Raw genomic sequence first — 24,600 nt, forward strand, 5'->3', positions numbered from 1 at the left:
AATAACCAACAAATGTATCTTAGGGGACTTTCACTACACCCCTCTTCTGGGAGAGAGAAGGCTGTTTCTCTTCAGGTATATGCACTGCAGTGCAACATAGTTGCATAGCACATTAAGTAACTCCGTATCAAAGCTGATGAAGGCAGATAAATCAGTTTCCCATGTGCATGTGAGTTTTGTTTGTGGGAAGGGTGTTACTGGTTTGTTTGTTTCGTTTAATTATGTAATTTGTTTTCTCATTTTGTATTTTTATGTTGTGGACCACCCTGTGATTTTTGGATGAAAGGCAGTACACATATTTAATAAACCATTATTATTATTATTATTATTATTAGTAGTAGTAGTAGTAGTAGTAAATGCATTACTTATTAAAACATTTTTTTCAATTAACATTGTCAGGCAGATGTTCTACCAATGCTTTTGCATTTTTCTCAGTAGTTGTTAGAGCTGTAGCATCTGCAGCTGGCATCCTCCTGTCTCTTGCTTCAAGACATTCAAAATCTTCTGCTTTGTCAGTAGCTTGACCCTGTTGATGATTAAATGTAGAGATATGGCAGACTAGGTGAGATAAAATGTTGCCAGCAAGTTGAGTCACCTCCTACGGCTATGCAGGAAAGCAATTTACTCAGGATGCATGCTTGATAAAGCAAGTTTCAAGAATGAGCAAGTAATGAATGTACAAGACTTAAGTCTCTATGAGCAGTCAGATTTAGACACAACTGGACAATTAATTATTGAGTTGGAAATGGGAATCAATATTTGGCGATCCAGACAAATCTTTAAAGCATGCATATTTCTGAGGGATGGAGCTTTCTTTGTGGGTAGAAATACTCTGCATTATGATTTTTAATCTTATAAAAATAGTTTCAATGTACAGAATTCCTTTTGTAAGTGTATCATACTAATGCTTACTTTTTGTTGGTTCATTAAATTTCAGTAGACCTTTTCAATAGTGTCTATGCAAATGTGAAACTTTTTTCCAGTTTGCATTGTGAGAAGAATATTAATGCTTAATACTGCATTTACCTGGCTAATCTACATACATTTGTGTTGTACTGTAAATCACACTAAATCCTACAGGGGAAAGGCTCAGCTCTGCTAACAACTAATAGGCTCTCTTTTCTTTTGACTCCCGCAGATTGAGAAATATTGCCCATGGCAAACATAATGGGAAACTGCATTTTTAATGCTCCCACACAAACTCATTTCTTTACAAAGGAGGAAGCAGATGGCGCTTCTTAAAAATAAAACTTCCCAAATCTCTGGGGCTGACACAGAGTATTGGATATTTTGGTGCTTCTGGCTATCAGAATTAAGATTTGAGGTTGTATAAGGTTATGTGGATCTTGGATTTGACTAATGTCAATAGTATTGTGCTTGAAATGGCTAAAGGCAAATCATTTCTATAAATACTTTTTTCCACACACCCCAAAGAGCATGTCGTTACAACTTAGGCAGAAAACTGCCTGAACATCCTTTTCAGACTTGCTAGTTGTGGGAGAGACTTGGCTCTGTTCTTGTGTTTGTGCCTTCAAAGTTTGCAGACTGACTAGGACCGCTTGGCTGGTTTTTGTGACTTCTGGGTATCTATTCCAGTCTTGTAGACAGCTATTTTTTTTTAGAATGACAAGACAGAGGAAAACCTCATGGTTCAGATTTCACTCTCCTAGCATGGAATGACATCCTAATGGAGCTAATAATTCTGCTTGGTTATTTTAAGATGAAGCAGGTGCTTCTAGGTCAGTTTCACCATTCAACACGTTGGGTTTACATCTGGCCTGTGACACTACACCAAACAGGGAATAATAGAGAGCCCTTAAGATTAGCTGTTCAGTAGTGAAAATTGTTTGCAGCAGATTACAAAGAAAAGACAAAAGCAGAATTCAGTAAGGAATATACAGTAGTGATTAACAACATAATGAACAAATTGAATTGTCTGTGCCAGTGTTTCACAGAAGAGTAACTTAGTATGATCTCTCTTCATGAAACATTCTTACAATAGGACCTGGGTATACAAAAGAGTAAGAAAGTGTTGTTCAAAGTTTCTTGCAAGCAAGTTATCTTGGAATGAGGAAACTGCTTAAGTAAATACAGTTGTTGTTGTTGTTTAGTCATTTAGTCGTGTCCGACTCTTTGTGACCCCATGGACCATAGCACGCCAGGCACTCCTGTCTTGCACTGCCTCCCGCAGTTTGGTCAAACTCATGTTCGTAGCTTCGAGAACACTGTCCAACCATCTCGTCCTCTCTCGTCCCCTTCTCCTTGTGCCTTCCATCTTTCCCAACATCAGGGTCTTTTCCAATGATTCTTCTCTTCTCATGAGGTGGCCAAAGTATTGGAGCCTCAGCTTCACGATCTGTCCTTCCAGTGAGCACTCAGGGCTGATTTCCTTAAGAATTCTTAAGGAAATACAGTAGGTGCTGTTTAAGAGTAGGTGCTGTGCTTATTCTCTTCTAAGCAGATGCAAGTTACAGTATGCAGAGGGGCAGAAAAGTATCCCTGTCTATCCCTTGACATCCACTTATCTCCATCATTAGCTTTGCTAGTGCCTAAAAGGCCAGAAAGATGCTACTGCTATTTTGTACCTATGCTAGTTTAACATAAGAGTTTCAATAGACTCTGATTTTCCACATTCAGCTTAGTCAAAAGAAAGTCTCCGTTATTACTGATTAGGCTTGTCAAATATAGTGACTGATAGTTAATGTTTTCAGTTGGAGATAGGCCTGCTGAACTGGGTGATTCTCTGGGCCCCTTCTAGGTCTACAATTTTATTACAGAATTCCATAGGAATTCTGTAATAACTCCTAGCTTCAGAATGAACCAGATAGCCCTTTTCCAGACAATGGGAAAGAAAATCTTGATTCACCCTAAAGTTCTTTTTCTTGTTTTCCCTTGTAGAAAAATGATTGTTGTAAAAATAATAATAATAGAGAAATCAGGATTTTAGTGTGACTGGGTGTATCCAGGCCAAAGCAAAAGGTAGCAACAAGAGACAGGAATTCATGAAAGGAATTGAATGCCATGCTAAGGCGATTGATCCAAGCATGCTGGCTTGCCAAATGGATCAATCCTTCCCTCCTTCCCCCCACATGTTGTTCCAGGGGTTCTCCTGAGCCCTTGCAAAATCAATTGAGAGGGCGACACAGGGAGAAGGGAGTGGGAAAGCCCCATTGAAAGGGGAAGTTTTTGCACAGGGCGGCTGCTGCTGCTGAAACTCATTAGTTGAATCCCCCTGTGTGTTCTTTCTAACTCCAATTTAATTTCAGGCAAGAAGTGTATTCCCCTCCCATTGTAAACAATAAACATTTTTCTTGCCAATGCAAATGTAAACAAAGTGCACCATTAATACACCCATATTGTGGGTGTGTGCAACATTGTACTTGAGAGAGTGTGATTCAGGAAGCACAATGGGGAAAGAGTGTGGTGTGATTAATTGCTTTCTTGCCTGTTGAGGAGGGGGAATAGGGGGACTTAAATAGGTATATCCATGTCAAAGTCTCATTATTGTTATTTCGGAAGGAAGGAAGGAAGGAAGGAAGACTGTTTGCTATAGTATTAGCTGCTTGCCTTTAAACTGTTTATCAATGCATGGTTCATTTGAGCCTTGACTGAACATCTTAAATCTGGTTTGACTCTGACCAGCCCCATCTTACCTGAAATATCATGTCTGATATTGTATTGAATGTAGGTTGTTAGCCTAAGATCAGTTTGATGGAAGCTGTTCAGTAACATAACTGGTTTGCAATTAACAAAACCTCAGTTCTTTGCATGATTTAGGGTTGGCATTGTGGGAGAGCAGAGCTCTTGTGTGATAACAGCTGTATGGCAGGCAGGAGTTCAACAGATTAAGGCTTTTTAGCATGGAAAGACAATTATGGTGAAAGCTTCCATTGATGGCATCCTGTCTTTTAAGACATCTGATTGCTTGTGCGTAGCCACTTTGTATTTCATTGTTTCTAAATTTGCATATGTCTTTAAATTAGCATATGCACATTTGTACTTTATTTTGAGGGCATGGCTAAATGGACATGCAGAAAATCCATGTTGGCACTCCTGATTGGAGATGTACCCTGAATTCACTAATCAATAAGGGTTCATAGACGGAATCGGTGCTTGCTCAGATTTTGAATACTCATTAAAGGTAGAAATCAGTTAATTTGTCAAGATACTATTTTTCTGATTAGAAAAGTTTAGCATCTGCCAGCATTTTGGAATGTGGATTAGCCATGCCTGGTAGTGGTTTAATTTTTGTGGATTGCTTGATGCATTTTAAATGCAATTATTGTAGCTTTGTTTCAAAGTAAAAGAATAACAAAGCAAGCAAGAAACTCAAAATAACCCTGCTCAAGTTAATAAAGGGATATCAATCTTATTCTTGGTACCTGGCATCATTCAGAGTGGAAGGGTTCTGCATTTATTCTTGGGGATAAACTTGAAAAGTAGTAACACACACACACACACACACACACACACACACACACACACACACACACAGCACTCCTCAGGAGTGTGTGAATGAATGCAAAACTAGTATTTGGGCATGAAAGATTAGAACTATTCCGTGATATGCAGGAGCAAAACTACCATATAAGCACTAATCTGTCAGCAGTTTGTGCATTTTCTCCCTTTAGTTGTGGTAAAACTGGTTATAATCATAAAGAGAGCAGATGGAAATGATTACCTTTCTGTTTTATTAGAGGGGGGAAATACACCAGGTAGTTTATAGGATAGCTAAATCCATGCTGCCTTTATTTTGCAAAGGCAAATAATAGCTTCCAAAGTAAGAGCATAAAACTTGACATCCTGCCTTTGAGTATGTAGGCTGTCATTTGTAAAAAATCAATTAAAAGTCTGGATGGAGCAGGAAATAATCAAATACTCATTTTTGCTTAGGCTAACAGGGCAGGCAAATTTACTTGTTAGGTAAGGAATACAGTATTCCGATTTTTGTTAAGCATCCTGTCCTGTCTTGAGAAGGATTTGTATATTCATCAGGGGCCATAGGAAGGACACAGTTTCCTGGATGCCCCACCAGAGTGCATTGCAGTGTGCCCTGTAACACATCAGTTACTGTAAATGTCAGTAGAGAGAGGGTTGCTTTCTTTCTTTCTTTCTTTTTTTTACCAACTTTGATTTAGTGAGAGCCCACGGCCAAGCCAGCTGTTAGCACTTCTTAACTGCTTGTCAGTGAGTACCAGGCAGAGCAGGAAAGCATCATTGCTGTTCAGTTTTGTTTTGTGATTAAAAGAGGCAGGCAGGCACTTCTAACAAGTGCTGGCTTACTCTGTTTGAACTGCCACCCCCTCTTTCTCTTGTGTTCCTCCCTTCCCTCCTTGAACTTGTTGTCCGCCCCCCCCCCCCAGAAAATATGCCTTGGAAACAATGAATCAAAGTGTGAAGGAGCCGGTTCATAATTCTTTTACCCTCTACATCTGCATATATCAATGATAAAGATGCAGTAAATTAATGTCTACCTATAATCAACTATACAAAGGAGCAGCAAATTGAATAACTATTTGAAAAGGGCACCATGCATGCTCAATGAAAACAAAATCATCAAAGTTAGCGTCTTCTAAGATCCTGGAAGCACTTGGAATAGGCTCTGGAACAAGAACACTTGCTTGATAAAGCCACACGTATTTTTTTAAGCAAGTCTTCCCAAAGTCCCTATAAGCCCCACTTACCTTGAAGCTTAGTGTGTTGGTTATTGGCTGGCTGTGTACACAAACCACTAATCTCTTTTTGTCATTGAGCTCCAGTTCAAGTCTGTCACAAATACTATCCCTTGGTGCCTTTTACCAGTGCCTTATCACAACAGGCCTTTTTTTAGCACAAGTCTCGTGGGCGCTGTCTGCCGAATCCTCTCCAAGCCAACTGTCTAGTACAGGGCAGTTGGATTCTTTGCAGCATCCATAATCAAACGAATGGATTGTTTTCGTAATACCCACCACCAAGCTATTCACTCACCTGGGCTTTCCCCCTTTCATTTACTGAATTTCTCTGCAGTATTATAGAATCAACAGCAGCAGTTAATTATGTAGCACAATCAGTACAACACCTATCTTCATCCAATGTTACATCCCCAAATAATAATATACCTGTTGGTGGACAGACTGACATCTGGATGTGCTACAAACCATGATTCCATTTCCCTGTGGTGCATGGTCATATGATTTAAAATGTGCACATTTGGACTTCTCAATGAGTCGTACGATCTACCACATGTGTTAATTTAGAGGCAAACCAATTTCCACATCAATGCATATAATTATTAAAAGTTCATGATTCCTGAAAGCAGATTTGTGATTTGCTGAAAGCAGGGATTTCATAAATGTAGCAGAGTTTCCAGTGTTTAAACAGCATCACATGATTACCCCCTGGACCCAGTAATGAAGAAATGAAACACTTTTAGTGAGGTCAAGAAGGACCACAATCTTAGTAACTTTATAATCAGAAACTTCAACAGTTAACTGGCTTTTCTTAATACAGGTGACTCCCCACTTATGTGGGGGTTACGTCCTGGCCCCCACCCCACATAAGCAAAATGAGAGTAAGTGGGGCGCCTACTGCAGTACATACAGATTCCTGCCCAACAGCTGTTGAGTGGGGTAGCACAGCAGCAGCAGTGAGAGCTCCCATGTGCCATTTTGGAGCCTGGACTTTAATAATAATAATAATAATAATAATAATAATAATAATAATAATAATATAATTTATTTATACCCCACCCATCTGGCTGGGTTTCCCCAGTCACTCCGGGTGTCCTTCCAACAGAAAAATAAAATACAGTAATCTATTAAACATTAAAAGCCTCCCTAAACAGGGCTGCCTTCAGATGTCTTCTAAAAGTCTGGTAGTTGTTGTTCACTTTGACATCAGATGGGCGGGTGCCACCACCGAGAAGGCCCTCTGCCTAGTTCCCTGCAACTTGGCTTCTCACAACGAAGGAACCGCCAGAAGGCCCTTGGTGCTGGACCTCAGTGTCCAGGCAGAACGATGGGACTTACTGGCATCCTCTTCTGACTCTGAGGAAAGTCTCATTGTGAGCCACAAGGACTTTCCAGCTCTGCAGCCATTTCAGCTTAGGATTGATTGATTGATTGATTTGTTTGATTGATTTCCTGGCACAATGCGTATATGCAGTCATACGAGAGTCGATTGAGCACAAGTGGGGCCAGATGTCTGCACTACATTCCCAGCCCCGGTGGAAGTAACTATTTGCTCTGTAGCAATGCACACCATTTTACTGCAAGCCTCAGCCCAAAATTCAGGGCAAGTTCATCCTGGCTTTTGCATCTCTTTGCCACAATGCAGGCATATTTTACACTTATTTGGGTCATTGTGTTTCTTGGATACAGAGCTCCTGTGACCTGAACTCCAATCTCAGCGTATTCCTGTTGTGTGAGGAGGAATACTTTGTCAAGGTCTCCTTTCCACTGTGGCACCTCTCTCTGGAGGGTCAGAGAGCTCCTTGTAACAGTGTGGGAGAGAGCACAGGGTGGGGGTGGGGACTCTGGCAGAAGAGGGAATATATTAAAATCAGCCAGGAAGAGGCTCCACTGGAATAGATTGCAGTCCCTTCTGTGAATGGGAGTTCTTCCATTCATCCAGCACCATACCAGTGGTTCTTCAAAAATATACTCAGTAGTAGCAGAAAGAAATCATTCCCATTAGAATTTTTAAGTCACTGCAGCTTTCAGGTAATTATTATTTAGTATGTTAGCATGTGAAAATGATTTTCTGCACCCACCTTACTACATCAAAAGTGGTCATGCAGACTGGCCCTTAGAACCAATTTGTAGAAGCAAGCTGGGTTGTTTGTTGTTGTTGTTGTTGCTGGCCTGAGTCTTATTGGGGTTCAAGGGTAGAGTCTAGTGGGTGGGTTCTGTGGCTTCTTACTTTGCACAGTTGTTATGCCACTTTTTCTTTTGCAAAAAGAGCAGCAGCGTGGCCTTGAAGCTTCAGTTTATTGCTATTCAGACTGCCCCGTATCATCTACTTTCTTCCTTTTTTAATGTGCTGCAGATGTGTTATCTTAGGAAAAGAAGAATGTACTACATTATGTCTGTAGGACAAAGAGTAACTATGCTTCCTCCCCCTTCTCTTCAACAGCATCTGCAATCCCTGATAATGGGAGGAGGTCCTGTCTAAAGCTGAAAGTCTTTGTACGACCTGCAAGTAAGTTATTTAGATCTTGCTTAGAGGGTGGCTTTATAGCACATGCTTTGTTTGGTCTGGTAAACAGCAGTAAAAACTTCTTTTTTTTTTACTCTTAAATCCTGTGTGGTATCTGTTCTATATAGCGGCTTTTTTGTTTTTGTTTTCACCATATCTTTTTTATCATTTTTCACAAAGCTTTTACTCTTATTTGTTTCAAGTACACAGCAGTTGCTAACTTGTTGTTTCTTATACTGTTGTACAAAAAGGCAATTATTGTGGCGTTTGGAAGCATGCCACAACTAAGAGATACATACATATAATAGAAATAGAAATAGAAATCACATAGAGCAACAACAGCAACAAAAAGGAAAATGGGGGATTTAAGGGTGTCTCACTAACATATTTGGCTGTTATCTCTATTTTTGTTATAGACAACTGTATGAAAACTATAGGTGTTCATGACCGTGTTTTCGATGTTAACGACAAAGTAGAAAATTCATTAGAACCAGCAGGTTAGTATGCTTAGAGAATCTCTTTTAACAAATGCCTCTATCCTCTGGTGCGTCTGCTTCTCTTCCCTTCTTTCTCTCTGCATAGTTTGCATGGTAAAATGACTCTGCTTTTACTCATTTCTCGCAGTGCTAATATTGCTTATGGTGCTTCTCATTTGCTAGCGCTAGTATTCTTGTCCGATGGATGGGAGGCAAAGTATGCTTTTTCCATGACCAATTATTTACTCAAACATGGCATCCCAGTTTTTTAAAAATTAGCAGTTCCTCTGTCCCCATTCCCACCCCATTTTTGCAGTAAGTTGCCGCAGCACCACAGTATCCATTCAGGACATAAATAATTAAGAGAGAAAATGTGTGTGTGTGTTTATATACTTTTGATATTGTTTACATGTTTACATATCTATGTATTTAGAAGCATTTAAACCAGTGGTTTCCCTGCCCACAACAAGCAATTGACCATAACGTCATTGATAGGTCAGTTGTCCAATGGGTGGATGGAATCTTATAAATTTAATAAAGCTACCTTTCCAAAAGTGTCACTTTTTGATCTATGTGGTAGAACAAATATGCAGTAAGTTCTTCTGGTTAAAATCAAAATTATTTCAGGCTTTAAAATGGGGACAATGGCTGAATATCATTCTGCACCTTTAAACAAATAGCATATGTGAAAGAGTTGTCTACAAGTGTCCATAAAGATCCTTGTGCAAATGAGTATTACTATTCAGGCTGATCTCGATGGGAATATGTCTGTGTGCTTTAAAAGACTGCCTGCAGTACAAATGCTTTCATAAATATGAATAAGATATACATACTCTGCTCTGTAAATTTAGAGTGCAATCTTGTTAATCAAATGCTTTTAAATTTCTTTTATTCAATGGGATTGAATAATGGGATTTAAATTTCTTTTATTCAATGGGATTGAGTTAAGCCCATACAGAACTGTCCCCATTGAAACCAATGTACTGTACATAATTATAGCTGGAGCTTATTAAAATACTGATGCAAAAAGTTCAGTTTCCATAAAAGTCTAGAGCAGTTGCATATCATTGTCGGCTTTATCAGTGAGAATGTTCCTCTTCTGAGCATGATGGTCCTAAAATGCCCAGGGATCTGTTTTGCAGAAGAGCAGCGGAACCATGTTAATGGGTCATTAGAGTGTGATATCTAAACACAATGCAAAATGTTGGTAGAGTGAAGAAGAGTAGGGGGTGCAGGGAGATGCCTAAATGAAAAGCACATTTATGCTGACGCAGAGGCTTCTTTTGCATGAGAAAGTTTTCATACAATCAAAGCCTTCCTCCCACCTTTGATGACAAGGCAGCTCCACCTCTGCATCCCTGTTGCCAATATAGGGCAACAACAACTTTGAAGTTAATGGAGAAGCCACATTGCAGCATGTACAGAGATCTGGAGCAGGGCCAGCTCCCATCCACAGAGCATTTTCACAAGATTGCCTGAGAAAATATCTGATAGTAATTCCCAGCTCACTAACAGTTTGCTATTAACATGCTGCTTCATTAACAGGGACAGTCCCACTGAGTTTTGTTGCATGCTGTCTAAACTGTGTACTAACATGCTAGTATTGTAGTGTACGTGTCTGGTTCGTGTGCTCTCCTTTTGTCTTTTACGTGTGGGGTGGGGACAAAGGCAGTTGCCCAGCAGTCAAATTTGTTCTCCCCCCCCTCCATCTTTCCTCCAAAGTAACTTAAACAAAAATTAGTTAAAATCAACCCATTCCAATTAAAATTAGATTTAAAATGAATAAATAAAAATAAGAGCAGCAGCCAATTTAATAACATCAACCAGTAATTGTATACAGCAGTCTTCCAGGAATTTCATGCCAACTGAAACTTTGGCAACTGAAATTCTATTGCACCCAAAAAATAACATTGTCTGGGTTTGAAATGAACCCAAAAAGCTGGCAGCCACCCATCTTACTTCCAAAGTTGGTTGTTCCCACAGTAATAGATGTTATTTGGGCATCCACCTTTTTTACCTATCCATCATTGCTTAATAATTGGAAGTATATGTAATTTATGGTTCCATACATTTCGTACAATATCAAAAATAAGGAGGAAAGTGAATAGTTGAAACTCATAATTCACAAAGTAAACATTTTAGATTTTATTTCTAGGCCTGTTATCTTAGAGAGGGTCTACACCAGCACAGTTTAATCAACAATTACATGCTACCGTTGTGTTTAAATTCATGGTTTATCTCTGTTTAGCTCTCTAATAAAACAGTAAGGCAAGATGGGCAACTTGACTTCATTCTGCCTCCTAAAGTGTAGGATGTGGCAGTACATTGAAGAAGACATCATCAGCTCTCATTCTCTAATGTGAATTAGTACTTCTAGGTGCTAGGAGAGAAACTTTGAAGCAGAGAATCTTGGAGGGCCCATACAATATTAAAAATGTGAGGGCTCCAATAAGACCCCATAAAAGACCAGGATATTTAAAAGTGATTCCATATGAGTCTGCCCATTCATTAAGGTTACCTGGAGAAAAACTATTCCCCATCCAACCCAAATCTATGTTGCATTTAGCCAGCATGCAAGAGAGAACCTTCAAGATGGCATCTCTGAGGTTCTGATACAGTACTCTCTATCAAGAGTGAGTCTGCCTCTTTTCTGCTACCAGTGGGTGAAGACCTCTCTCTTGCAGCTGTCATTTGACCCACTAAGTTTTTAGTTTTTAGGTTTTTTTATATTCCCGTTGTGTTTTTTTTGTAAATTGTTCTTAATCTTCCCATTGTGGTTATTTGTCAATTGTTTCATCTGCCATTCTTATCTTTGTCTTTTATCTGCCATTAATTTTGTATTTTTATTATGTTTCTATTGTCTTGTTTTCATCTTTTTTAAAACAGAAAAGCAGGGCTTAAATGTTCGTAATACATCAATAAATAAACTCATGCATTCAGAATCTGTTTTATGACTAAAGTGAAATTTTAAGCATTGGAGTTGAAACCAGTGCCTTGCTTTTGCTAGCTTAATTCAGATGAATCAACAAATGAATGTACTTTGAGTTTTTAAGTAACTTATGGGCCAGTTCAGAATGTGCTAAGTTTTTAAAAAGTTCTTCTACCATACAGGGATTTTACTCAGGGATGCAAGTTCATAAAACTTGCTTTAAAAATTTAGCCTGAAGTATCATATATAAAGAGTGTTTCGAATCTGAACATTTTTCTGACACCATAAACTGATCCAACCAGTATGTCTGACATATTCAATAAAAATTAACATGACTAATATTTTCTCAGTTAATAATAGCTGATATGTACCCTCAGATTGCATTTGACTTTTTGTGATATCATTGAGATGGGTTCAAAAGAGAAATAGAATATTCTGTTCTTCCCGCTTTACCACTAATAGGTATTGGCTTTCTCAAAGTTTTAATGTTGGTTATTTTCCATTAGCTGTAATTTGCCAAAAGTTGTATTAATTCCCTTCTGGTATTCAGTAAAAATCAATGGTGAAGGTTTTTATCAGCCCTTTAACATTTTCCACTGCATACTGACCCTGATAATGTCAGTATCGCTGTCCAAATATTTGACAATTAAAGCTATGTTTGTCAGTGAAAACCCAATTTGATTTTTTTAGACCCACTGAGATGATGATGATGATTATTATTATTATTATTTTATTTATACCCCCATCTGGGTTTCCCCAGCCACTCTGGGCAGCTCCCAGCAAAATAGTAAAAACACAATAAAACATCAAACTTCACTAACCAGGGCTGCCTTCAGGTGCTGAGCAACTTAAAGACAGTGTTGTTAATCTAAAGCTGTCAAATAGGCATGCTTTGATTCTGGAAAAACAAATTTGCTCATAACTATTTGGCATCAGTAGTTTTAGAATCGGAATCACAACTCCATTAGAGTTAATATTACAAACCACAAATTCAGTTCACATAAAAGTCGCACCCACAACTAGTACATCCTTTACAGGCCTTTTCTGTCTTTTGTTCTTTTCTATATGAATACTTACAGGGTTAAAAGCTTAAGTGCAAATAGAGGCTAACTTAGTATAAGTCAGTCGTGCTCAGTATTGTCTACACCAGCTTTTCCCAACCTTGGCTCCCCAATCCTTGGTCCTGCTAGCTATGGATGATGGAAGTTTAAGTCCAACAACATCTGGGGACCCAAGGTTGGAAGAGACTGGTCTACACCAATTGGCAACAACTGTCCAGGGTTTTAGACAGAAGTCTTTTCTAGTCCTACCTGGATTGAACCTGGGACACAACCCATGCAAAGCCACGAGCTCAGCCACTGAGCTATGACATGTGGATACTTTCACATAGGCCACCTGACTTGTTCCACTATTGTGGTACTTAGGATTTCTCTAACATGCACCAGTAAGTTATGCACTTCCCATCTCCTGAGCTTTTTAAAGGGTAAAACTAACAGGATTGTCATCTCCACACAGTAAGCCTAGCCTTCCAATAAAATGCAGTCTACTAATTGTGCCGTGGAGAACAAGTGTTGTATGAATGGTAACATACAGCTGAAGCACATGCTCATTTGGGGGTAATGTGCCTGGGACAGAGATATTAATGTACAAGACTATGCCAGGAATGGAACACATGCCCAGTATTTCAGCTAGCAGCTTTTTGCTACTGAATGTGCATCACATGTGTATAAATGATGGGGTGTTGTGGTTTTGAAAGCCCCACGCAGTACAAAATCTGATTTTCTGTATTGTACTGAAATTCTGGAGCTGTAATCTCGAGGCTCATTAAAAATGCAATGCTTCATTAGAATGTGTGTGTTCTCCCCCCCCCCATTTGAACAGATGATACCGTACATGAGTCTGCTGAGCCGTCCCGTGGTGAGAACGCAGCACAGAGACCGAGGATATCCAGTCGGCTTTTGGCAACTCTCCTGTTCCTCCTGGCAATGCTTTTGACGTTATAGCACATATTATAGTAATCTGTCACAGACAACATCAGGGTCTTGGAACATCAAAGATCCACTTAATTGCTCATCCCAAGAATGGGACATTATATTGGTTTTTGCTGATGTTGGTTTGTTTCCCTTCCCCAATCTCCTTTTCTTCCTCTGCAACCTGAACTGTGAGCAAAAATTGAAGAGGCATAACTAGCCCTCTTGCCACTCCCGATCTTCCCCGTGGTTTTCCTTGACCCCTTCTAAAATAAAAGGACTCCAAATGAAAATGCCAAATTTCAATATTGACACTAGTGATTCTTACATTCTCTGCAGCCTCTCTTAAGATACCGCCTCGGTTAGCTCTCTGGGCCCACCTGTATGTGGAGAAGGAAGAATAGTAGCAGGTGCAGTCAGTTGGAAGATAAGGAACTTGTTTGGAAAACCAAGAGGAGTCTTTACTCACTCCGATACAATATTTATGTCTCCTCGTTCAGCGCTGTAAGACGATCATGCAAGGCACTGTATCACCATGTCAGGACTGGAGGGGAGATACTGAGAACAGATATAGTGTAACGCCATTCCCTCCAGGAATTTATCAATGAACAGGCTTTTCATAGGGAAGAGATACTGTTTTGTATGCAACTGCCTTGAAAGATCATTCACAGTAGAACTTATGCTCCACAACAGACACTCTTGTTATCAGGGGAGAAGAAAGTGGCTACTGAGGAATGCTAGCACACAAGCAAGGTCAGATAGAGGAAGCTTCGCTGGGGTGTGAGTGCCTCTGGTATCTCTCTAAGTGGATAGTGCACACCAGATTATTTTTCTTTTGAAACAGATCACCATGGTGCTACAATAATTTTTCTTCAAATGCAAAGAGGCATTTTCTGTTCCTTTTTCTTCTTCTTTGTGTGAATAAAGTGACCTTTCCCAAGGCTGACTTACTAGCCAGTAGCCTTCGATACCGCTCTTTAAGTGATGACACATGCTAGGATGATAGCAGCACTGGGTGGAGAAAACTTGGTCAGAGAGATGCAAAATCTCCAGGGTGCTCATGATTTGCCTCCCTTTGAGAGCTTGGCAACCACTGAAGTAAACTCCTGCCAGAAAGGGACCAGGATACTTGTCATAGAGGGCTGTGGGTTAGGGAGAAGGAAAAGGTTAGGAAGAACATGTTGAACTCTGGAGTGAATGTTGAGGCATCGGTTTTGTAGCTCTCTTCCTTTCCAACACAGTTGAAAAGTGGAAGAAATACCTTTATCAGCAGGAGGATACATAGGTGGACTCCCAAAGACCTTGAACTAAATATTTTTTTTGAAAACCCACTAGAATAGAAAATGCATTATTTAGATATACCAAGTAATTATATATGCTTGTCCTATTTAAAGATGATACAAGTGGTAAGAGGATTATGGGGTGCTGTCTTGTTTGGTTGGAATCGGGGCCGAACCCTTAGGCACCTGAAAACTACTTTGTTAGGGACAAATAAAAACCATTTACCAGGAAATGCCTTCCTTTGTGGGTTTCCATTGGCTTAGGCAGGCGTCGACTTGCAAGAGATTGGGTAGACATCATGGAAGTGATTGTTTTGGAAAGCTGACTTTTACCGCAAACTCTTGAGAACAAAGCCTTACAAGAATGTGCTAGATTCCGCAGGACAACAAAAAGTGTAATTTAATACTAAATCATGATGCAAATGGACAGCATTTTGTGAATGTTTTTTGTTTGTTTGTTTGTTTGTTTAAGAGAGGAAAGCAGTTTTTTTGTTTTTTTTAAGAAAAAAGTTGAAGGATTTCATGATCCAAAAATAGCAGAAAGTAAATTTAGAGCACTCTGGGCTTGCCTGATACCATACAGTATGGGCTGTGTTTGAAAGCACAGAGACATCTAATACTGCACACTAACAGCCTACGTTGAGAGATGGCACGAGTAGTACTGATTTGATGTCCTAACGATGACTATTGCTGTTTTCCACAATTCATCTATAAATAATGAAAAACTGGACTCACTTCTGTCTCGAGAGCACGCTTTTTTTTTTTAGCAACACGAAGTTTTCACCACAGTGAATTCAGCCCTTTGCTTTGCCACAGTGCACTGCTAACCTAGCAAATAAAGGCGGTACTGCCTTACAGCGAAAGTTGCTGACAGCTGCTCAACATCCAGCTCAATCCTTGTGGGCAGTAATTTTGCAGGACTTCTGCTTTAGATACTTAATGGCATCAGGCAATCTCAATCATGCCAAACAAGCAACGTCTAAAGGTTTTTTTAAAAAAATCTCTCTGGTGTGTGTATGCGTGTCGTTTCGACATCTTGAAAAAGATGCCAGTGTGGAAGTTTACAGCAGCCTTTGTCCCCCGGCGTGAAGTCTAAAGAGCCAGATTCCGCTACGGCAGCCCCTGGGCCCAGGCAAGTGCGCCCTGCGCCACCCCCTCCCAGTTTGCCCGAGGGCTTTGCAAAGGGTAGCGGGGAAATAAGGATTGATCTGTTTGGTGGATACTGTGTATCCTTTAATAGACGACAAGGTAACATTTCGTGTTAGTTTAGAAATAATTGTTTTGTACTGTACTTTCTTGGATGGCAAAGGAAAGATGAGTTAAAACAAACAAAATGCTTTGTTCTTTAAATTCTGTATTATTAGCAGCCTCTGTTGTATATAGTGTTTGATAATAAAGTATTAATTTGATTCTTATGTCTTTTGTAAGTGAGAAAAAATAAATAGACTTTCATGATATTAAAAATTAAATAAAAGAAACGCACCCACTGATCATATGACAGAAGCATTCACTGTGGCGGCTGAGAACCAAATGGCAAGCAGTCGCAACAAGTCACCATTCAGAACTCACCCATGAAACCCATGCACCCAAGACACTCAAGATTTCACAATGTCAAGACTTGGAGCCGTGCAACATTTGATGCTCGATATTTTGTCCTCAGTGTTAATGTCCTGACGTTGGAGCCTTATGATGTTTAGGCTTAACCTTCCCCTTTGGGGTTGAGTTAGCATGTTGGTTCTCAATGGCTTTGGGATTCTTATTCTTATTTCTTGTGAGGATGGTTTTCCTTCTGATTCTTTGTCTTTTTTTAAAAAAAAAAAATTCTTTTCATGGATGGTTTGTTTCAAAAGGGGCCTTGCCAGCATCACGTGTGGCGTTTTACAGTGACTGGAGTGCCCACACCCACACACACACACACAAGCCAACAAATTTGAGAGGGGCCATATGTAAATAATTTTCTTTCCTGTATAACCACTGCTGAGGGAAAGAAACGGTAGCTGTTGAGGGAATGTGTTTGGTTGTTTTTTTGTTTTTGTTTTTTTTAAAACTGATATTTATCAATTGCTTTATCAAAGCAGCGGCTGTGTCAGTTTTGAAAAATACGGAACTCATTCATACTGCCGTCAGATTATGTGTATTCATCAGTCTTACTTCCCAAATGCCCTGCATCAGATGTGTTCTTTTTACTCCCCATTCCGTAACCCTGGCAAGTTTCTTTATATATATATATATCTCTCCCCACCCACCCTGTTTAAAATTTGGAACAGTGAATGGGCAGGCAGATCTGTTTCTGATTTGGCATTACCAAGTTTTTCCCATGCATTCACCCCTGAGTTTTTCAGATGTGAGACAAATCTCCCTACAATAGACTTGCTGCCATTGTCTGTACAGTTTAATAGATGCTGGCATGTTGGAGGTTACCCATGAGTCTACAAAATCCGCTTTCCATACTTACTCTTGACACCCTATTGAAGCCACTCATTGTGTGTCCTTCTGGGTATGAAAGTCCAGCTCAGTGTGGTCCTGTGCTTGTACTGCCCTGCTTTTGCAGTTTCTTTGCACTTATTCATTGAGTGCTGTTCTTGAAATGCTTACATTATATGAACTTAACAGAAATTGTAAAAACGAAACAAACAAACCCATAAGATCTGTATTTGTATATACACGTGTCCGTACAATTATATCTGAATAAAAAAAAATTAAAGATTTTCATCATTTTAATGGATTTTTTCAGGCTATATTTTTGTTTGCTGAGTGACATCTTTGTTTCGGGGCCAGCTGTCCTCCATCCTATAAATGTTTGTGGGCAGCGGAAAGCTGCAAGGAATACAGCGCTTCACAGCTGCGAAATAGTTGCAATGCAATTTCTGCTTGGGCTAAATGGCTGGAGCCATAACTGCCAGGATCCAGCCAGATCCAGCCAACCTTGGCTACTGTCACATTCTCTGCTCTTCCCTCCCACTTCCCATCCAGTCATCTGTTTAATTATAAACTTTCTCATTTGGCAATGCATACTACTGTCTAGGTCATGGGTGAGGCTCACCAGATGTTGCTGGACTACAGTTCCCATCAACTCAAACCACTGGCCAGGCTGGCTGGAACTGATGGGGCAAGCTAACAACATCTGGAAAATCATAGGTTCCCCACTCCTGCCCTAGATGCTGGTGTTGTAAAAATCCATCTAGATCTTCTCTGTACAGTCTCCCTCCCCCATGTTGAGCCCTTGGTATAAAGCACTATATTCTTCATACCATGGAATAGTGTGGTCTAAGGCAGTGTTTCCCAACCTTGTGCCTCCAGCTGTTTTTGGACTACAACTCCCATCATCCCTAGCTAGCAAGACCAGTGGTCAGGAATAATGGGAATTGTAGTCACAAAACATCTGGAGGCACAAGGTTGGGAAACACTGGTCTAAGGGACTGCAAACAGGGCAGACAATGCATGGCTCCCCTTTACCCATAGTGCTCTTCCAGTTCCAGTAACAATTAAATGGGTTCTGGAAGCTTCAAAAGTGGTCTTGGGGGGGGGGAATTCCCAGTGCAACCGCAGACATGGCCTCTGTATTTGCTTCAACTCATCCTCCAGGTGAGTTCTGAATGCTGAACTATCCCTCAAAGATCAGTTCAGCTTGGGTAGCTGTGTGCATCTCCACAACATGCTAGTGCACAGTGGTACCTTTTCACATCCATTTTTAATCAAACTAAGAGTTTTGGAATGTTTGGCATTTAAAAAACAAACAAACAAACCTTCGAGGAGTAAACCTGACTGGAGGCTCATGGGAAACGAGGACTGACGCAAGGGTTCCATTACCAGTTGTGATGAAGATGAAGGAATTGCCTCCCATTATTCACCACTCCACCAGCAATTGTTACATATCCTTCACCACCGCTAGGGCCAGTTCCTGAAGACCTTGATATGCTGGCATTGGCAAATGGATTGCGAAAGAACTGAAGGGTGTGTAAGGTTGAAGGGGTGACACACAGAAAAGGCAGCTGATATACACCGTGCATTTCAAAATACAAGGTTTAATTACACCCATGTTAGCGTTAACCGCCATGAAAGCTTTTTATTACGTTTAATTGGTTGACAGGGCAGCAAGTACTAATTATAACTTGCTGTGACTTCTCTTTACAAATTAGGAGTGACAGCATAGTGAGAAGAGGAAGAGAGGCGTATGCATGTTTAACACAAAAGTACTGGTGTGCTGAACCTTTGTCTCTGGAAGTGTGAATGTAAGATTATAAATGACATATGTTTGGTTTGTCTTAACATAATAGCCCCAAATTATACTGCGAGTTTCACAGTTACTGGTCATTGCTGTGTAGGCACTGCCTGGATAGAGAATGGACTTTGAATTTTGGATGGAGAATGGCATTAGTAGTTTTCACTCTCATCTTTTCCATTCCTCTGTCTCCAGTGAAACCTCCAACATTTCTGTTCCCATGTGGTTAAAAGGGGCCTTGTAGGATCTAGCGTATGGTTATCAGATTTTTTTTCAATGAATCTGGGGACATTTTATTTAATTATTTTTTGGGGGGAAGCTGGGTAGCAACAGGGAGTCAGTAGTGGGGATGGTGAGGCAAAAGATCCTGGGCCCAAGCACACATGCATATTGTATAAATGTGTGAAGCCCTTCTTTCGCACCCTGTGAAACATAAATGCGCAGAGTTTTTTTATAAAAAAACTGGGCAACTGAGCGACACCCACCCATGACTCCTGAGGCTTCCTTGATCTCCTGCCCCCTTTGTTTTGACAGATTGGGGGGAATCTCGGGAGTTGCGGGCAGGCGGCCGTTGTCCAGGTTTGTATTTTTTAAAAAACTGTGCTTTCATGTTTCATAGGGTGCAAAAGAAGGGCTTTGCACCTTGCCCGGCAGAGAAACCGCACGCCTTGTGCCCCTCCTGGGCAATGGCCGCCTGCCCACAACTCCCAAGCCTCCCCTGATCTGTCAAAACAAAGGGGGAAGGGGGAAGGAGATCTGTACTGCCAGACATCCCTGGTTCCCCTTTGGCAGTGGCAGCGGCAGAGAGCAGCTCCTGAAGCCAGCCACAGCCAACTGTGCTACCAGGCTGGCTCTGGGCTGCTGAGGCTTCCACTGCCATGTTTCCCGGGGACAGATTTGCAAATCTGGGGACATCCTGGGGATGGAATTTGTCCGAGGATAGATTTGCAAATCCAGGGACTGTCCCCGGAAACTGGGGGCGTCTGGTAACCCTAATCTAGCACAATCGTAAACATCATTTGCTTGGAAGTAAGCTGAGCTCTTGCTTCCAACCAAGAGTGCTTAGAATTGCAGGCCAAGGATTGAAAGTTGAGATGGGCTGAAGGAACTATGTTGCTTGCTTGGTATAGAAGAATCAAGCAAACTAAAAGAACGTGTGCAGTATCGAACCTTTTTGTCAATGGCAAACACAGATGTTCAAATTGTGTAGACCTAATATAAAATTAAGGCCTCAGAATTGTGTCAGGTCCCACTCCCTGATGTATGTACATTTACTCTCCTGAATGTCTGCATAGCTCCCCATGTGAACCTTTGAACACATGTTGATCATATTCAGATATTCAACTGAATGCACATAGGTCCCTCATGCAATCTGAATTTCTGCATAGGGCTATTATTGGGAGTGTATAAAAAACCCAAAATCTGCAGAAAACAAAACCATTTGTCTGGGTTCGCTGCTCTTCCCCCTGCAGCACTCACGTTTTCTATGTGTATAACACTCTTTTTTGCCCAGTGTGAAGGAGCAATCAAATGATCTTCCAGCTGCAGTTTGAAATCCTCCTCCCAACTGCTATTTTTCTCCTAGGGTGTTATTGACTGCAAATAGTGGCTTTGCAGGGCAAATACCAGCTTTGGATTGGGTGGGGTTTTTTTTTAGTAGGAAGCTGGTGTTGCTTTTTCCTCAGAATATAAGTGGCTAGTTTAAGATCACTTTTATAAGGAGGAAGAATGATGGTGCCATGTGTAGCTCACCCTTTTGGACTGGTGTTTGCAAGAGCTAGTGCTTAATGGATGATAAAGATTGTGCTGGAACCTGAATCCTAGGTAACATAGGCCTTAAAAAAAAAATAGAGCGTCAGATGACAAAACCACAACTTGCCTTGTAAGGAGAAAAGGAGATGGTGTAGAGTATTATTGTGAGGTACTTCCAATGATATGCCCCTAATCAAAGCACTGGCAGAAACCAATCTTCCAGTTACGCATGCAGATGTCTGAACATTTTGATTACTGCAACTATTGGTTATGATAATCTGCACAGTGTATTTCAGTGTTTAGCGCTCAATGCACTAGGACTGCAGCTTCATTTAGGATTTGGTAAGAAAAATGAAAGCTTCATTGGCATTTCACGAAAAGAAGCTCGATCTGTTTTCTTCTCCTGTGAAAGTACCGTCTCTAATTCTGTCACTCATAATCTTTGCAGAGGAATACTGTACGCCAGGCGACTTCTGCAGTCAATAATGCACTTTATAACATCCTGTTTTTCCTGTGATGATTATCCAAGTGAGTTCTGGTTGTCACCTGCTTGCACAAGAAGGCCTGTCAATTCTGACAAGAAAACAAGAGGAAAAACAAGAAACAAGCTAGGTACATTATTGCAGTAATAAAAAGGCTACGCTGGCTACTTTTACGCACCCCCTTCTGAGGTTGATGATGAAGACTTCATTCTGTTTACAGTTAGATCTCCAGTTTCTTTCATGTTATTCAACTAAAAGGAAAAGGTGAGTTTTAAAGTAATAATATGCTTGAGTAAATAGTTTTCCATGCTTTGTTTGTATTTTACTTTATGTATTCTGCATAGCTGTTTCGTACACATTCATAAAACTACCTTGGGGTGAGAATTCTTCTCTACGTGCTCTATTGTGCAGATATTAAATTGCTTACTGTGTGTGTTTGTGTGTAAATAATTTTATCAATGCCCAGACTAATTTTTTTAATAACCATACTGTGCAGTGCAGCAAATAGCAACACTGCACAAGTTTTTACGTGGTTATGAATTTTAAAATAACAGGAAGGTCCAAATGTAGACCAGAGTAGAGTACTGTGATTTAAAATAATAATATTTACAAATGAACATATCTGTGGGTCTGTGTATGTGTGTTGTGCACACAGCAAACACAAAGTATGTTTGCATGCACACACACCTGTAGACATCCATGTAAGTATGTAAGTATGTTAAGAATCTTGATTGACTCAGGTTTCTGAGAAGTGTATGGCACATGGGTATTTAAAAATGTGTGTTACCATATGTATCATGTCTGCCACTTTCATACCGGTAGTTGCTATGATAATCTCTGAAACAGTTGAGAGACTGCCTCCTCCCCTACAGACCTTCTTGACTTAAGCTCAACTGATAGCCCCAAGAGATTTGTGGCGTGGCAGACCGGAAAAGAACATTCAATATGGCAACCCCTAAGCCAGGTGTCTGGAACCTTTGTTCCTCCAGATGTTGCTGAATTGCAACTCCCACCATCATTGGCCATGCATGCTGGGGCTGATGGGAGCTGTTGTTCAGAATTATCCGGAGGGCCAAAGGTTCCGCAAACCTGCTGGAAGCTGTGGAATTTGCTGACCACATATGTGTGTCTGGCACTTTCATTCTGTAGTTTACACTGTGGTGAAGATGCACCTCTTTATCACGGCCTTTGACACCTGATACATGCATACAGAAATATTTTAGGACCCACCCTGTTCTCTTGACTGCAATTTGTTTTTTTTCTAAATAGTAAGCAGCCCTGGGACCTCATGGTAAATGTAAAAAATCAAATAAGTAAATAAACTACTAATATTAATAAATAGTAAGGATTATAATACATGGAGTTTTTCCCAAAGTAAATGAAAAAAGCCATCTGTACATTGCTCTCAGAAGCCTTGCTATGCCTCCTTTAAATACTATTATGTCAGTTTGATACCTAGTATTTCTCAAGTACTCTAAAAAAATTCAGCTATATTTGACACCGTGTATAAGCCCTTCAAATCAGTGTTTCAGTATAATGGAAGCAAAGTCAAAGTACATAAGAACCACTCTCTTTGTACAGTTGTGAATGAGAGAAATGCATCTAAATTCTTTAAACCAGTTGCAGCACCAGCATTATTATAATTAAACAGTCACTCACTTTACAGACTAAAACAAAAGGCAACATTAAATTACGGTTTTTGATCAACTAAGCATTTGCTTTGATCTATTTTTTATTTCACTTTGCACATAGTCACATTTTTAAAAAGTCTTATTTAAACATATTTAGTAGTGGTTTAGGATTCAGTTGAGACCAAAATGTTTGTTTGATTGCACTACTACATATGTTAAGTTGGCAAAGCAACAGTGATCAATCGATTATTTCTGTGCAGTGGTTACTTAAATAAATTTGAGTTTTGATTAGAAGTATGACAGACTTGCCTTCCAAGTTTAACACACCCACCCCAACACACATCCCACTTTAGGATTTTACCTCATGTATCTAAAGAAATCCCAAATGCTTATGCAAGAATCAATCTTTTAAGGTGCCACAGACACTGTTGGCTACCCCTCTCAAACTTGTTTAAACAGTTCCTGTACCTCAAAGAGTATTTTGAGAAGAAGAAGAAGTAGATCAATGAAAATAAAACTGTCCCCAAGAGTGCTGGGAAGGGCCATGAGTCAGTAGCAGCACATCCAATCTGCACACAGAACATTCCAGCCTTGGTCCCTGGCATCTCCCAGTGGGGCTGGGAATGACCCCAAACTGAAATTCTGGATAGGTTCTTCCAGTCAGTATGAATAGCAAGACCGATGAACTAAAGTTCTGACAGCTTCTTGGGCTCCTAACTCAAGTGGTTAAAGCCCCCAACTAATAAGAAAATGTCGAATGAACCCTAAAATGATTTATCCCCTTGTTCTGTACTAAAATACAGTACATGAAACGAGGACTGCAAAATAGTTTGGTCCATCTCCCCAGCTAGAGGGACTAAATCTGAAGATGGGCTCAAGTACCTTTTATGGTGGCTGGAGAACTTTGGGAAGGTCCCTAGGTAAGGAAAGCTTCAGCAAATGGAAGCTGCTCATCTGTATACTATATAGTAGAATATTCTCACCCTTCTTTGCATCCTGTCCCCAAATGTGCAGCTAACTTCTCCTTTGGCTGTGGAAGAACTTAGCCTGCTGGGATATCCCTGGGTCAATTAAGTTCATGGCATTGTCAAGTCACTCATTGTATCCCAGTCTTTTCGTCGGCTTCTATGAAGGACAAAAGATGGGCCTCATTCAAGCAGAAATGCCGTCTTTAATACCAAGGAAACATGCCGCATTGCAAGATGACTGTACATTGGTATAATTGTTCTCCCTAGAGACTCTTTTAAGTCCCCTACGAATAAGTGTAACACCCACTCCATTTAAATAAGAGGCTAGGAGGAAAACATTCTGTGTGGGATTGGCAGAAGTGTTCAGATCCCTTCTGCAGCCTGATTTTTAAACGTTGTGTTGATTAAGTGAGAAACTGACTTGTTTGTGGCAGCATAAGACTGCTTTGCAGAGGCATCTTCATTCACTGGTAATGTCAACTGCTGAATTGCATGTGTGAATGAGAGAGCCCAGATTTAAAAAATGACAGGGAACACTTATATTGCAATTATATTGACAATAGTCAACTCCAACATATTAGATCCTCTCCAAACAAGCACACAAAGAAAATTTCCCATACTCTTTCCACTGTAAATCCCAGCTTCCAAGAAGCATCTCCTGAGGATCAGGGAGTCCCATTAAAGACCTCAGATGTGGGGCTGAGTGCCTCTGCAA

The 24,600-nt window shown here is 40.3% G+C and overlaps 1 protein-coding gene across 3 annotated transcripts in view; it reads left to right on the forward strand.

The window, feature by feature from the left end:
- EFNA5 (ephrin A5) overlaps positions 1–17,551 on the forward strand; it is a 209,180-nt gene extending 191,629 nt beyond the window's left edge. For 2 of the 3 annotated variants that reach the window (XM_035099900.3, XM_088653136.1), the window contains exons 3-5: positions 8,113–8,178; positions 8,592–8,672; positions 13,462–17,551. In XM_035099900.3, coding sequence (XP_034955791.1) covers positions 8,113–8,178; positions 8,592–8,672; positions 13,462–13,583 — 269 coding nt within the window. In that variant the 3' untranslated portion in view covers positions 13,584–17,551. The remainder of the gene's footprint in view (positions 1–8,112; positions 8,179–8,591; positions 8,673–13,461) is intronic. The other variant, XM_035099901.3, reaches the window with a different exon arrangement.
- Positions 17,552–24,600: the final 7,049 nt, after the last annotated feature.

This window comes from Zootoca vivipara, chromosome 10, assembly GCF_965207765.1.
Source record: "Zootoca vivipara chromosome 10, rZooViv2.hap1.1, whole genome shotgun sequence".
Taxonomy (NCBI): Eukaryota; Metazoa; Chordata; class Lepidosauria; order Squamata; family Lacertidae; genus Zootoca; species Zootoca vivipara.